This window comes from Rhyacophila brunnea, unplaced genomic scaffold, assembly GCF_057557595.1.
Source record: "Rhyacophila brunnea isolate RB1 unplaced genomic scaffold, BYU_Rbru_1.0 scaffold_7, whole genome shotgun sequence".
NCBI classification, from domain to species: Eukaryota; Metazoa; Arthropoda; class Insecta; order Trichoptera; family Rhyacophilidae; genus Rhyacophila; species Rhyacophila brunnea.
This window is the reverse complement of record NW_028233339.1, coordinates 19,022,521-19,035,575: the sequence shown is the minus strand read 5'-3', so window position 1 is coordinate 19,035,575 and position 13,055 is coordinate 19,022,521. Positions and strand designations below refer to the sequence as shown.

The 13,055-nt window shown below is 36.5% G+C and overlaps 1 protein-coding gene across 1 annotated transcript; it reads right to left on the bottom strand.

Moving 5' to 3' along the window:
- Positions 1-2,489: 2,489 nt before the first annotated feature.
- Positions 2,490-7,003, bottom strand: LOC147064576 (INO80 complex subunit B). Its single transcript, XM_085958298.1, has 3 exons — positions 6,826-7,003; positions 6,049-6,416; positions 2,490-3,073 (listed from the first exon to the last, which is right to left on the bottom strand). The coding sequence occupies exons 1-3, from the start codon at positions 6,872-6,874 to the stop codon at positions 2,528-2,530; spliced, it is 963 nt and encodes a 320-aa protein (XP_085814424.1). The 5' UTR covers positions 6,875-7,003; the 3' UTR covers positions 2,490-2,527.
- Between the last annotated feature and the right edge of the window lie 6,052 nt (positions 7,004-13,055).

Sequence of the window (13,055 nt, the reverse complement as noted above, 5' to 3'; positions counted from 1 at the left end):
TCCCAATGATTCCACTTATTAAAATGTCATTCTTTTTTTCTTACATATTTTTTGCATGACATATTTTTTTTATTGAAATAATTCACAAGATTTAAGTATGTAACATTCTAATTATTGAACTTACATAATTTTGAAATCACTTCTGAGAAAATATCGTCTCTGTTCTGGCAGAACACACTAACTGGAGAATACTAGTTTTGAGTAATTTGACTTTGAAGTTGTTAAAATGTTTGAAATGGTCTATCATGTGAGTTTATTAAGTAATCGTAAAAAGGATGACTTTAAAATAAAGACTGTTTATTTATTAAGAAGGTTTCCAGATGGTAAAGTTTGAAATAAGGAACATTTTGGTATAACTAACTCAATGTCATTTTTTCGAATTAGTGTCTTCTGCCAGAACAGTGACGAATATTATAACCAATAGAAAAAATCTTTTTGGAAAAAGTAAGACCTTTAGCATAGTGGTCTATGGCGTGGGCGATGTACTTAAGAGATGCAGGTTCGATTCCTGCGGGGTGGGGTGTCTTACTTTTTTCAAAAACATTTTATCTATTGGTTATAATATATTTTTTCAGAAGAGTTTTCAAAATTATGTAGGTATGTTCATACATATTATAATATATCTGTTTCATTATATATGTAGCAATGTTTTTACATAATATTTTAAACTTCATGAATACAGGGTACTAAAAATTGTTAAAAAATAGGAATAATATTTATTTAGTATTCGTATGTTTCATTGGAAAATAAATGTGCCTGTGATTCCATTTTTCTCTATAAATGTGCTCCTGATAAAAATTAGGTTGGGATCCCCTGCTTTACAATATATTCAGGAATATCAGAATTAGGAATAAAATAATAACGTTTGTCCATATTACTAATACAAAACAATGTTATTTAGATTTATATTTCCATTTTCTTAATTTTTCCTGGAATGTGTATATAATATTATATGGACATAAATGTCTTAAAGACAAAAGTAATGTTAAACTGCTTTGCTGAACCAAAAGTGATCTCAATGACATTAAAATCGAGTGAGTCAACAACTACGTCTATCTTGACAACAAATGTCAATTGAGGAGTGGTATGTATGAATGAGCACATTTGGGCGCCTGAATAGTATCTTTAAAAGTACCCTTCCATTGTGTTTTAGCGTAAACTGTTCAACCAATGCTTATGTATGTGTGTGAAACATGGCCTCTTAATGTAAGAAATCCAAAAATTGCAAGTAGCGTAATGTGGAATGGATAAGAAAGCAATATGCGATGTGATAGAGATCGCTAAGCAGGTGAAATGGCAATGGTCTGGAGATGTTGGTTAGCAAGTGAACAAATGTCATTATACAGTGGTACCCAAGGAGCACTAAACGACCACAGGAACATCCTGAAACCTGCTGGATAGACGAACTCGTAAAATTTGGTGGATGTGCGTAGCAATGAAGAACCAAGAACTGGAGGGAGCTAGGGTTGGCCTTTATCCAACCCTTGGGGTCTGACGATAATAGGCATTGGAAACTTGGTTGTAGGCAATAATTATTATTGACTTCCTCTGAAGAAAAAAAGGGTTCTTAGTAAATGGCCCTTTTATTCTTTTGTAAACAGATTAACGTGGTTGAAAAATTTCAGTTTCAGCATTGTCCCATTCTGTTAACATGGCTGCAGATATTTGCGGAAATGTTACCACGTACATTAAAAATGCATTTCTACAAAGTTGAAAAATTAACCCCTATGTTAATAACCTGCATGTTGCAAGAAGGATGATTATTCTGTATAGCGTGTAAACTTTAATACTGTGAAAGTATCCTAGTATAAATCAATGCAATCAGTCAAGTGGACACATTTTTATAACTACAATTTCTACATAATATTATGATGTTCTCAAATTCAACAACTTTTTTTATGAGACTATAAAAATAATGCTCTAATTTTCTTTTTAAATGGAATTTCGAATTTAAAAAATTGATAATTCCTGATATTTATGAGGTTAGAAAAATTTTCCGTTGTATTATAAGTATGTATATTTTTTAAATGAATATACGTGTGTGGGTGCAGAAATCTTACACAGAGGTAGATGTTTGACGATGCTAGCGTATTTAAAGTGTCATGGTAAAAAGACAAAAGAAGTAAAACCCAGAAAGTTGATTGTACTTTGCAACATCTTGGATATCAAGATTTTATCAACTTCTGCATCTTATCATATTCAAGGGAAGATCGCCAGTAAGCGAGGCCCTGGAAGAAAAAAATTGGCCTGGCTCAAGAAGAATCGCAATCTCCATTTAGAGTAGTGGCAGACGGAAAAAATCATTGCTGACATCAGATATGGCACAAAGAGCGTATTCAAAAAATCTCATTTTTACCAAAATGGAATTTGTGACTATTAGCTTAGACTATTTTATATTGGATACAGATTTCTACAAAGAAATTACCAAATCAAATTGCAATAGGATTGACAGGTTTAGGGTGAATAATTATAATATAAAAAAACGTATTTAAGTATGCAGCTATTATATTTTATCAATAAATTAAATTTATGAAATAATGACACTGATTAGGTTTCTTTTATAGCAACCTAAACTACATAATGGGACACCAGTCCGTGAACACGAATATCTTTTTAAATTCGTGCATCTTGGTACACCACATATGACTACTTTCGGAGGTTCAACTGGACCTTGTAACCGAATAGGATAGTCCACATCAGGTGGCATAGACACAGTTATACCATCTTTTGTATTTCTATAGGTAATGAGGGGGACATTCTTTTTAATAGGTTTATTCTTCAAACCACATTTTAATACTTTTGACTCCTGTTTCTTTAGAAGTCTCTCCATAGTTTTCTTCTTATCCTTTTCTCGCTTTTCATCAGCCAGCTGTTTTCGCTTTTGTGATTTAAGAGCAGCCTTTTGAATTGCTTCGGCGGTCATGACTTTTTCTTTGTACCCGGATGGTAATGCTAATAATACTTCTCCTCCGGGAAACATGTCTTTATCATTGCCGCGATCGTACATAGCTCTTTGTCGGGCAGTCATCATTTTAGGATCCTTTGGTTTAATTTTCTTGAGTTCATCATCCACCTAGAAATTTTAGAAAAAAAATCTTAATCATCCTAGCATAAAAAGCGAAGCCAAACAATGTTATTCAGTAAAAAATTAAGTAATATTTGGTGAATATTGCAATTCCATGTCAGTTGACGAATACATACAAAAAATGTGAAATTTGCTTCAATAATTGAATTAAATAATATATTATTTTATTCACATTTAGGTATGCACATAATATAATATTCACACTTGCGTAAACATTTGGTACAATTTTGATTTATCGGAAATGACATTCAATATTATATTTACTTTGGTGTGAATGAAATGTCTTTATTTTGATGGATGTAAATTGTGTTTCCAAATTCCACCATTATGATGAGGAACCACACATTATGAAGCCAAAAATAGGAGTGAGTATTTGGCCTTTTGGTACGTATTTGGTGTTAATATTATTTTAAAATTATATACATAGTTAAACAGGCTGATTTAACGCTAATGGGCCAGGCAAGTTGCTCAGTGTGGGGCACTTATCAACCACAGGGCCGCTATAATACCCACTGGATCAATGAACTTATCAAGTTTGCAGGATATACATGACAGCGAGAAACTAGGGACTAAGTGTGGAAGCTGCTAACGGAGGCCTTCGTCCAGAAATGGATCGATCTTGGATGATAATATTTTGGTAGAAGAAGTTAACATGACTTTGGCATTTGAGGTAGTGTGGGTACAGATGTGAATAAATACGCTTTCTAGAGTTCGTGAAGATTTGTGTGGCTTGTCTCACGGATGGGTCTACAGCTGCTTGCCCAAATGGTTATTGTAAAAATACATATTATATGGTATGTAGTAAAAAATTAGCTCTACCTCTACTTTATAATATACATGACATTTATGGTTTTCAGTAATATTAGACTTCAAATTATTTTTGATACGAGGGTGGGTCAATAAGTCCTTAGAAAAGCCGACAAGTGGCGCGACTAGTACTGTAAGCGGTTTGTTTTCATGCAGCGGCACTACCGATTCAGTATGCTGCGAAGTTTCAATCAGATTGGTCGGGTTGTTGTGTGTTTTTCGTACATTTAAAAAAAAATTTGCTTGTGGAAAATGGAAAATGGAGAAAATTGAGTTTAGAGCTGTTATTAAACATTTTAATATAAAAGGGTTAACAGCAAAGGAAATAAAAAATGAGTTGGATTTAGTTCACGGCATATCTGCTCCTTCACTTGCAACTATTTATAACTGGTTAAATGAATTTAAACGTGGTCGTACATCAACAAAGGATGAACCACGCTCAGGACGTCCTGTAGAGGTGACTACACCAGAAATGATCAATAAAATTCACGATATGGTGTTAAGTGACCGAAGATTAAAGTTGAGTGAGATAATTGAGGTTACAGGGATCTCAAAAGGTAGCGTCATTTCTATTTTACATGACAAATTGGGCATGAAAAATATTTCTGCAAGATGGGTGCCGCGTTTGCTCACAGTCGACAATAAACGCAATAGGGTGGTGGCCTCTAACGCCCTGTTGCCGCTCATGCAACGCAATCCGGATGAATTTTTTCGTCGCTTTGTGACTGTAGATGAAACATGGATACACCACTATACTCCCGAGACGAAAGAACAGTCAAAGCAGTGGATTGCGAAGACAAACCATGTCCAAAGAAGGCAAAAACCGTAAAATCAGCTAGTAAGGTTATGGCTACTGTATTTTGGGATGCACGTGAAATTATTTTCGTTGACTATTTGGAAAAAGGAAAAACAATAACAGGGGATTATTATGCATCTTTATTGGACCAGCTAAAAAACGAAATTGAAGAAAAATGGCCTCATTTAAACAGGAAAAAAACCCTCTTTCATTAGGACAATGCCCGTGTTCACACATGTTTACGATCAATGGCTAAAATTGAAGAATTGAAGTTCGAATTGGTCGACCACCCACCGTATTCGCCAGATTTAGCCCCCAGTGACTTTTTCCTTTTCCCAAACTTAAAAAATGGCTAAGTGGACAACGTTTTTTTTCAAATGAAGAAGTCATCGATCGGACAAATGCTTATTTTGAGGACCTTCCGAAAACTTATTTTTCTGACGGTTTAAAAAAAATTGAGAAACATCTAACCAAGTGTATTGAGCTCCAAGGAGATTATGTTGAGAAATAAAAAAAAAATACAAAAATAAAAACTGTTTTAATGCTTTTTTCTAAGGAATTATTGACCCACCCTCGTAACATAGCTCCTATTAACTGTTGTACTTACCAGTTATTCCAATTAATATTCTTTTAAAAATAGGTTACCTTTAAAATATGATTTTCATACGTTGGAGGTATTATTGTGAACTGAGTAAGAAAACAGCGAATGCTCAGTAAATACTATGAAATATTTGTCAGTAATGTGCCGTCTATAGATGCTGTAGAATGCTCAGAAATAATCAAAAAAGTCCTAGGTATGATTTATTAATATGTAGGTAGGTATACATTGTGCCATTATAAGGTAAATTTTACTAAACTCTACTTTTCAAAATGTTTTATAATATAATTAATTTTACTTAAAATAATTTTTAGTAAGTATATATCTGAGCTTTAATAACCCTGCAATATCAAACGCCATACTACTTCATCACCCGCTTGCCTAGATTAAATTAGCTATAAAACTCCATGTAGATTATATACTAAATATTACAGTGGTAGAGAACCTATGGTATGTAAGAAAAATCCATCAGCACGCGAAAGAATTGTAAAATCTCTATTACTGGAATGCAAAATGTCGTAGTCGACAATAGCACTCGGTAAATAAAACTCTTGATTAGATTTACGAAAGAATTTTCATGCTGGTGAAAACGACGATGGGATATGAAGGAAGAGCTAAAATCCTTTACTTTGACACCCAAGTATAAAAAAGTTTCAACAGTGTCTCTGTAAGCAAGTCACCGCATTCCAGTGGTAACACTTTGTCAAACTATGTATTAAATTTACATGCATATATTATTTATGTCAATAATAAACGAATAACCTCTTCGAGTTTTCCAGATTCAATAGCATCCAGCCATCTTTCTTCTTCACTTGATGTTCCACTATCTCTGCCTTTTCCTTTTTTCTTTTTCGTCACAACTTTGGGCGACGTATTCACTATGGGGCTGGGAGGAATTTTTCTTTCTAGTAATTTGCTTGTTTGCGCTTTGAGCAAATCTGCAGCGGACGTAGTTGGAGAGTCCTTATTCATTTTAATTTTTACTTTAAATGCTGGTTTTAAATCTATGCCGTCTTCAAATGACACGTCAATTGATGCATCACTGTCAAAATCTTCCAGTTGGTCCTTTCTTTTTCTATGTCTCTTGTGCTTATGACGCTTGTGTTTCTTTTGTTGGGATTCCATGGTTTCTGCAAAGGGCATTCAAATCTACATAAAATCGACATTCTCTCAATTAAAATACTTTATTGATTTATATAAAAACATTCACAGTACATAGTTTAGATATTGGTAATTTTATAGTAGTTTATATCGTCATTTTGATTAAGGTGTTTTAAGGCCAAAAACCTAACACATAACACCACCAACTTATTTTTGGGTTACAGTAGGATGTGTTAGGTTTTGGTTTGATTTTTGATCTCAAAAGACCTCGATCACAAAAATTATATGAAGAACGATAAAATTACCTAGATATTAATTGGCAGGATAAATAGAAATTAAATAATAATTAATCACGGGCAATGAGATTGAACGTTTGTACACTAGTATTAACTATAAACATTTTGTTATTTTAACAATATACACAAGGAAGTTAGGTACCAAGTTTGATATTTTCTTCAGGAAAGGTAAAATCCTTTCGTTTACCCATTACTTATTGTATCTTTACCAGACTTCCACGTCTCAAAACTTCAATGCTTGCAGAGTATCTGTATTTTGAAATGGAAAAAAATGACAATTGACAAATATGTCAAATCAAAATATAGACCGCAATCCGCATAGACTAGAAATGCGCAGGTAACAAATAGACAATAAAGAATCTAAGTATCCCCATATTTTGCTTCAAAAATTAATGTTTAATAATTTCATTATTATTGTTGGATTTGTACTTTTTTTAGAAAACAGTTAAAAGAATAATAAACTCAAAACTGAGTACATAAAATCAAGCATGTGCGAATAACGCTTTTTAATAATAACGTTGACATCAAAGAGATTAGACTGGGAGGAGTCTAATCTCTTTGGTTGACATAGTTTTTGTTAGAAAACCAGGTAAGTACCTAGATTTTTCCAAATCGTTTTGTATGTTATAAAGTAGGTAATTAATTATTTTGGGAAAATTGAGATTGAAAAATTTCGGACAGTATTCAAAGTTTACGTCTACAGGAAAAATTCCGTTCACTGGGAATTAGGGAATAATTATTGTATTAAAATTAAACAAGAAAGCCACACCAATTTTTAAAGATATTAATAGTATTTTAGTGTAGATTTAAAAAAAATATTAACTACCTACGTCCTACACGCTCTGTTTTAATTTGAATTAAATACCTAATTCAATACTCATGGAAACGATTTATAAATTAATATGTAATCATATAAATCAGTGCTCCGCAACCGGTGTGCCGCGAGACGATGCTAGGTGTGCCGCGGAGCATTGGTTCCAAAAAAAAACACAAATAATTTTGTATATTGTATAATAAATGCCGACATTCTATAGAAACGCTTATGCTATTTTCTGGATTTTGGTTAATAAAGAATATCCTCATATTTCTGACAATACCACTAAACTAAGGCTAAAAACTTTTACGTTCATTGAAACAAGCTCAGGTATCATATTAATTAGTTATTTTATTGATAATACAATACATGGGAATATGTGGATGTGGTAGTTAAGTGTGTTATGTATATTTTTAAAAAAAATATTTATCAAATAAGTGATATAATTTTGGTGCATGTTCCCCACGAGGTGGGGGGCTATAGCCTAGGGGCCCAAGCTCAGGTGGGCGGCGTGGCAGGCTAAGCAGATAATTGAGATAAACACAAATTACAAATTTACTCTAATATAAAAAAAGTCACATACGATTTTCGGATACAATTAATATTATTTTGTCAATACTCGACAAATAATTATTGCTAACCCGACAACTAACCATAATTCAAGCAGATGTATTGATAAATACAAAAAATCGCTAAACATAGAATCAATACGATTAATTTTACCTCGAATACCATTTGAAAAACATTATTTTAAAGTATCACACTGTCTTTAACCTTAGCGAAGGGTAGGGGTGGCGCCGAAGATTCTGGGCTGGGTCCATGTTTTGGGGAATAAATTTATTTTAAGTGTGGTGTGCCGCGGAATTCAGGAAAGACCTTTAGTGTGCCGTGGGTGAGAAAAACTTGCGGAGCACTGATATAAATAATGAAGTTTACAAAAATATATTCTATAATTAAAATGAAATTTAAACTTATTATACCCAAAAATAGCAAACATTACAATAATATTACAAACTAAACTAGCGGTGGCGAATATAATAATATGGCATGTTAGTACCATAGTATATTAGTATTAGTCTATGACGTACATATACCTACCATTAATAACACGGAAATTCTACTGGCACGCGAAAAAAATGTAAATATTGAAAGGGCATAACTGCCGGAACTAGTGCATCTATTTTATACACAAGATCGGCCGCTATCGGCAGCTATCGAGGGTATTTTTTCATAATATTAGTTGTATGTAATAATAGTAGTTAGTTGTAATATTATTTACAATAAGTGTTGTTTTAACAGAACCTCTCTTGGCTGTTAAATTTTAGAGCGAGATAGACAGTTTTGACTGTTTAGACGGCTAACTTGTTGTAATTGTTGCAATAAGTGCTAACACTTCGATACAAAAAATGAAAAATTACCTTCGATAGTTGCCGATAGCGGCCGATAGTAGTATTGAGTATAGAATAGATGCGCAGCATTGCCAATTCAATATTTTCTTGCTAGATATGGATGGAACTCGTGGTTTTAAAAAAATCAGAAAAAGCTTTAAAAATATTGCAAATCTGGCCACAAGAGCTAAATAAAAAATATAGCTGTTGACTGAACGTAACTGTAAAAAAAATTACGTGTTACATTTTTTGGCTATAAAAAATGATCTCAACTTTGATTCCTGGGTAAAACTAATTTGGCTGCTAGTCTCGAGGTAGATTCGAGGTAGATTAAAAGTGGTGAATTAAAGTTAAAAATGTTGTTCTCATTTAAAAAAAAAATATCTTGACACGCCCCATTATTACAAATATTTTTTAGTTTGTTGGTACTTAATCATAAAAAGGTTCACCGTTACTGATCTGACACGACTTGTTAGAGATCTTATAGGTACTATTTATGAAAAAATAATCTTTTTATAAATTAATATGGGTTTCATTGTCTCGGGTTTCGCCCCTAAAGTAAGTAAATTGTATTAATAAAGTTGGGAAATGTCAAACTGCCAGCAAGTCCCATCTGCTGGCCTTCTCGCGGTGACCTCCGAGCAATGCAGCGTAAGCTGTAGCTAACAGCAGGGGGCGAAGGGCGAGTGACCGGCACCATAAAACGGGCCTTCTAGCTAAGGGAAGGAAATCCCCGACAGAAAAACCCGGTCGAGCCGACCCTCAGGGCCCTCGTGGCGCAGGCCTCGGGAGCGCTGGGCTAATCACCTTGCCTCCTTAAGGCCATACCTTAGTTGAGACACGGTCTAAAAAGATCATCGCTAGGCGATGCGCGGATTGCGGGTCGCGGGTGCAAATGAGGCATGTCAAACCAAATATAATTTGTCTTATAAATCCAACATGTGTCCATTTAATGTTCTGTTTATTGTTTTATCAGTAACAATAATAATATATTCATTGACATGTTTTCTTTTATTTTTTTTTATTATTTACGGGTAACGTTTTAAGTCATCTTTACACGATTTAAGAATTATTATGGCCGTCGCCATCACGAAGCAAAATGACGTGTTTCCAGCTCTACATTCTCTCTCCGAATGCGAGCGAGTGCAAAATTTCGTCGCGCCTATGGATGAAAATTATTTGCCGTTTCACTGATGAATCGCCTTAAACGAAACAGATTAACACAACACCTTCACAGCAGCCTCGTACGACAACCGGCTCTGTAAAACGATGACCTTGCATGGAAATGGACAATGAAACAGGTAGAGTAATCCTCTCTAACAACTCGAGTATGCGCATTGGGACATATAATGTTCGCACCCTGCGTACCCCCGGAAAGGACCTGCACGCCACACGCATCATGCACACCTACGGTGTGGACATCCTACGGCTGAGAGAAGTGCGCTGGAAAGGGGCCGGGAGAAAGTTGATTGAGAGTTACTCTATTGTCTACTAAGGTCAGGAGCAATATCATCGCCAGGAAGTGGCAGTATTGATGTCAAAGAGAGCGGCCCGTTGCCTCGTGAAATGGGAACCAATCTTGGAGAGACTGATATTACGTGCCTCCTTCAAGACGCCTAGGAGCTAGCTCCTTGACCGTATTTCAGTGCTACGCCCCCGCTGAGGATACCGACGCGCAGATAAAGGACGCCTTCTACGATTCTCTCCACGCGGCAGTCTCCGCCATCCCCCGAAGAGACCGCGTGATTGTAATGAGGGATTATAATGCGAGAGTAGGAGCAGACCCGGTGCTTGGCCCCACGGTGATGGGTCGACACGGCTTCGGTGACCCCAACGATAATGGTGAGCGGCTCGTAGAATTCGCCACTCTGAACGAGCTCGCCATCGGAGGCACTGTGTTTCCCCACAAAGACATTCACCAATTTAATATACGTGGACGTCTCCTGATGGACGCACTAGGACGCAGATTGACCACTTCTTGTACAGCTTGAAGCACCGAAAGGAACTTCTCGACATGTGTAATTACAGAGGCGCCGATATGCATAGCGATCATGAGTTACTCATTGGAAACATCCGAGTAAAACTCAGTCGCCAGGCGAGGCCTCCAAAGTGCGAACGAATGACGTTGAGAAGCTCCGACGCCGCAGAATTCGGATCGACTTCGAAACTGCTGGACGAGATAGTGTAGATCGTATCTACGAGCGGATCAAATCTGAATCCGACCTCATGTCGGAGCCTCATAAAGAGTGCGATTGTGTCGTCGGCCCGTATCGTCCTTGGTACTAGAAGGAGTGAGCAGCCAAAGTGGATGTCTGACGAAACGTGGGTTGAAATTGGAAAACGAGCCAGGCTGAAAGCCCTGAGAGACGAGGCGACAGACTCCGACCGAACCGACTACCAGACCCAAGACAGGGTAGGCAAACGATCCGTGCGGTTTTATGAACCGTCAAATTGAAGCGGCAGATGAGGCAGCAAGCAGAAATGACACCAGGAAACTCTTCCGAATTACCCGTGAAGTCTGCGGCAGGCGACCACCGACTCCTGGAGCCATTCGTGGTCCCAGTGGAGCAATAGAGTCTGACGCAGAATGCGTCAAGAAGATTTGGAAGAATCATTTCTGTGGAGTGCTGAACCGCCCATCCCCTTTGGATCCCTTTGACATATCTGCGGAAGCTTTACTTTTGAACATTCCCCGAGCGACCGACATTTCCGATTGCCCGCCCACGCACACCGAGATAAAATCGGCTGTGAAAAGGCTCACGAACGGAAAGGCACCGGGGGGAGACGGGATTCATCCTGAATTCTTCAAGTACAGCCTGAGTGCAATCCTGCACCCTATGTTTCATCTGATGACAAAGGTGTGGGAAGAAGAGCGCTGTCGAAGGGACTGGGTGAATGGTGAAATCATCACACTTCATAAAAAAGGTGACCCTCTAAGCTGCGGCAATTACCGAGGCATTACGCTACTCATTATTCCGGGAAAGATTTTGGCAAACATCGTCTTGATGAGAATAAGGGACCCAATAATGCATGTCCTCAGAAAAAACCAAGCCGGATTTCTACCTGCTCGAGCGTGTGCAGACTAAATCCACAACCTTCGATGTCTTCTCCAGCAGAGCCATGAGCTGAACAGTCCGATGGCTTGCTGCTTTGTGGATTATGAGAAGGCTTTCGACAGTCCGCACCGCCCCTCCCTCTGGATGATACTGGGAGCATACGGGATCCCTCCCAAGATCATTGCCATAATCAAAAGCCTGGACGAGAATAGCGAATGCTGTGTCAGAATTGGAGACACTGCCACAGAATGGTTCGGGGTCAGTCCCTTCAGTTCTGAGTGCTGCGTCACCACATACTTCCTCAGAACTTGGATGTTTTCTACCTCTTGAGATTCTTAGTTTCAACTATACTATCCACATTATTATGTCATTATATTCATACATCTATAGCTATATAGATTCTCATTTACGTTTTGTCCATGCTTAGCACGCGTTATGTAATTATGGAAAGTAGGTAGGGACACAATGATTGAAACTTATATATTATTGTTGTTCAGTTTTAAAGAATTTCAGCTCGGTTTTGTACTGCAAACAATTTCACTAAAATATAATATCTATCTATACTCTGTATATATAATTGTTTTGCCAGATAGATGTAGGTATGTTTCATCTGTTCGAGCTGAGTGCTATTGATGATGATCTATTAACAGCCAGCAAAGCAGTTAAATATGACTTTTATCCTAGTACCTACTCTTAATTCATGAGGAGTTCTTTGTCATTTCAGATAAGGAGATAAGTTAACTGAATAATTATTAGTCGTCAAGGGTAGCTGTAAATAATTTGAGTGAGAAATTATCACCTTGTCGGACGCCTTAGCTTATAGGAAATCTGTGCTATAACAGAATAATAAAACAATTAATACAAAGTACTTTTTATTTTCGTACGTCCTCAAAAATGTTTTCTATTTAGTATTGTAATTATTTGGAAAACGATGTAATAAATTATTGCTACAAAACGTCGGTTTAATCTCGCGAAGTATCTCTCTACAATAAACCCTAATCTTCTGTGGCGAAGTATTGGTACTTATCTGCTGAGAGATCAGTGCTGCATACTTGCGAATAAGATTAATTAATTAAGAGTCATCCCTTGCTTTCAATCGAATCGAGATGAAAGC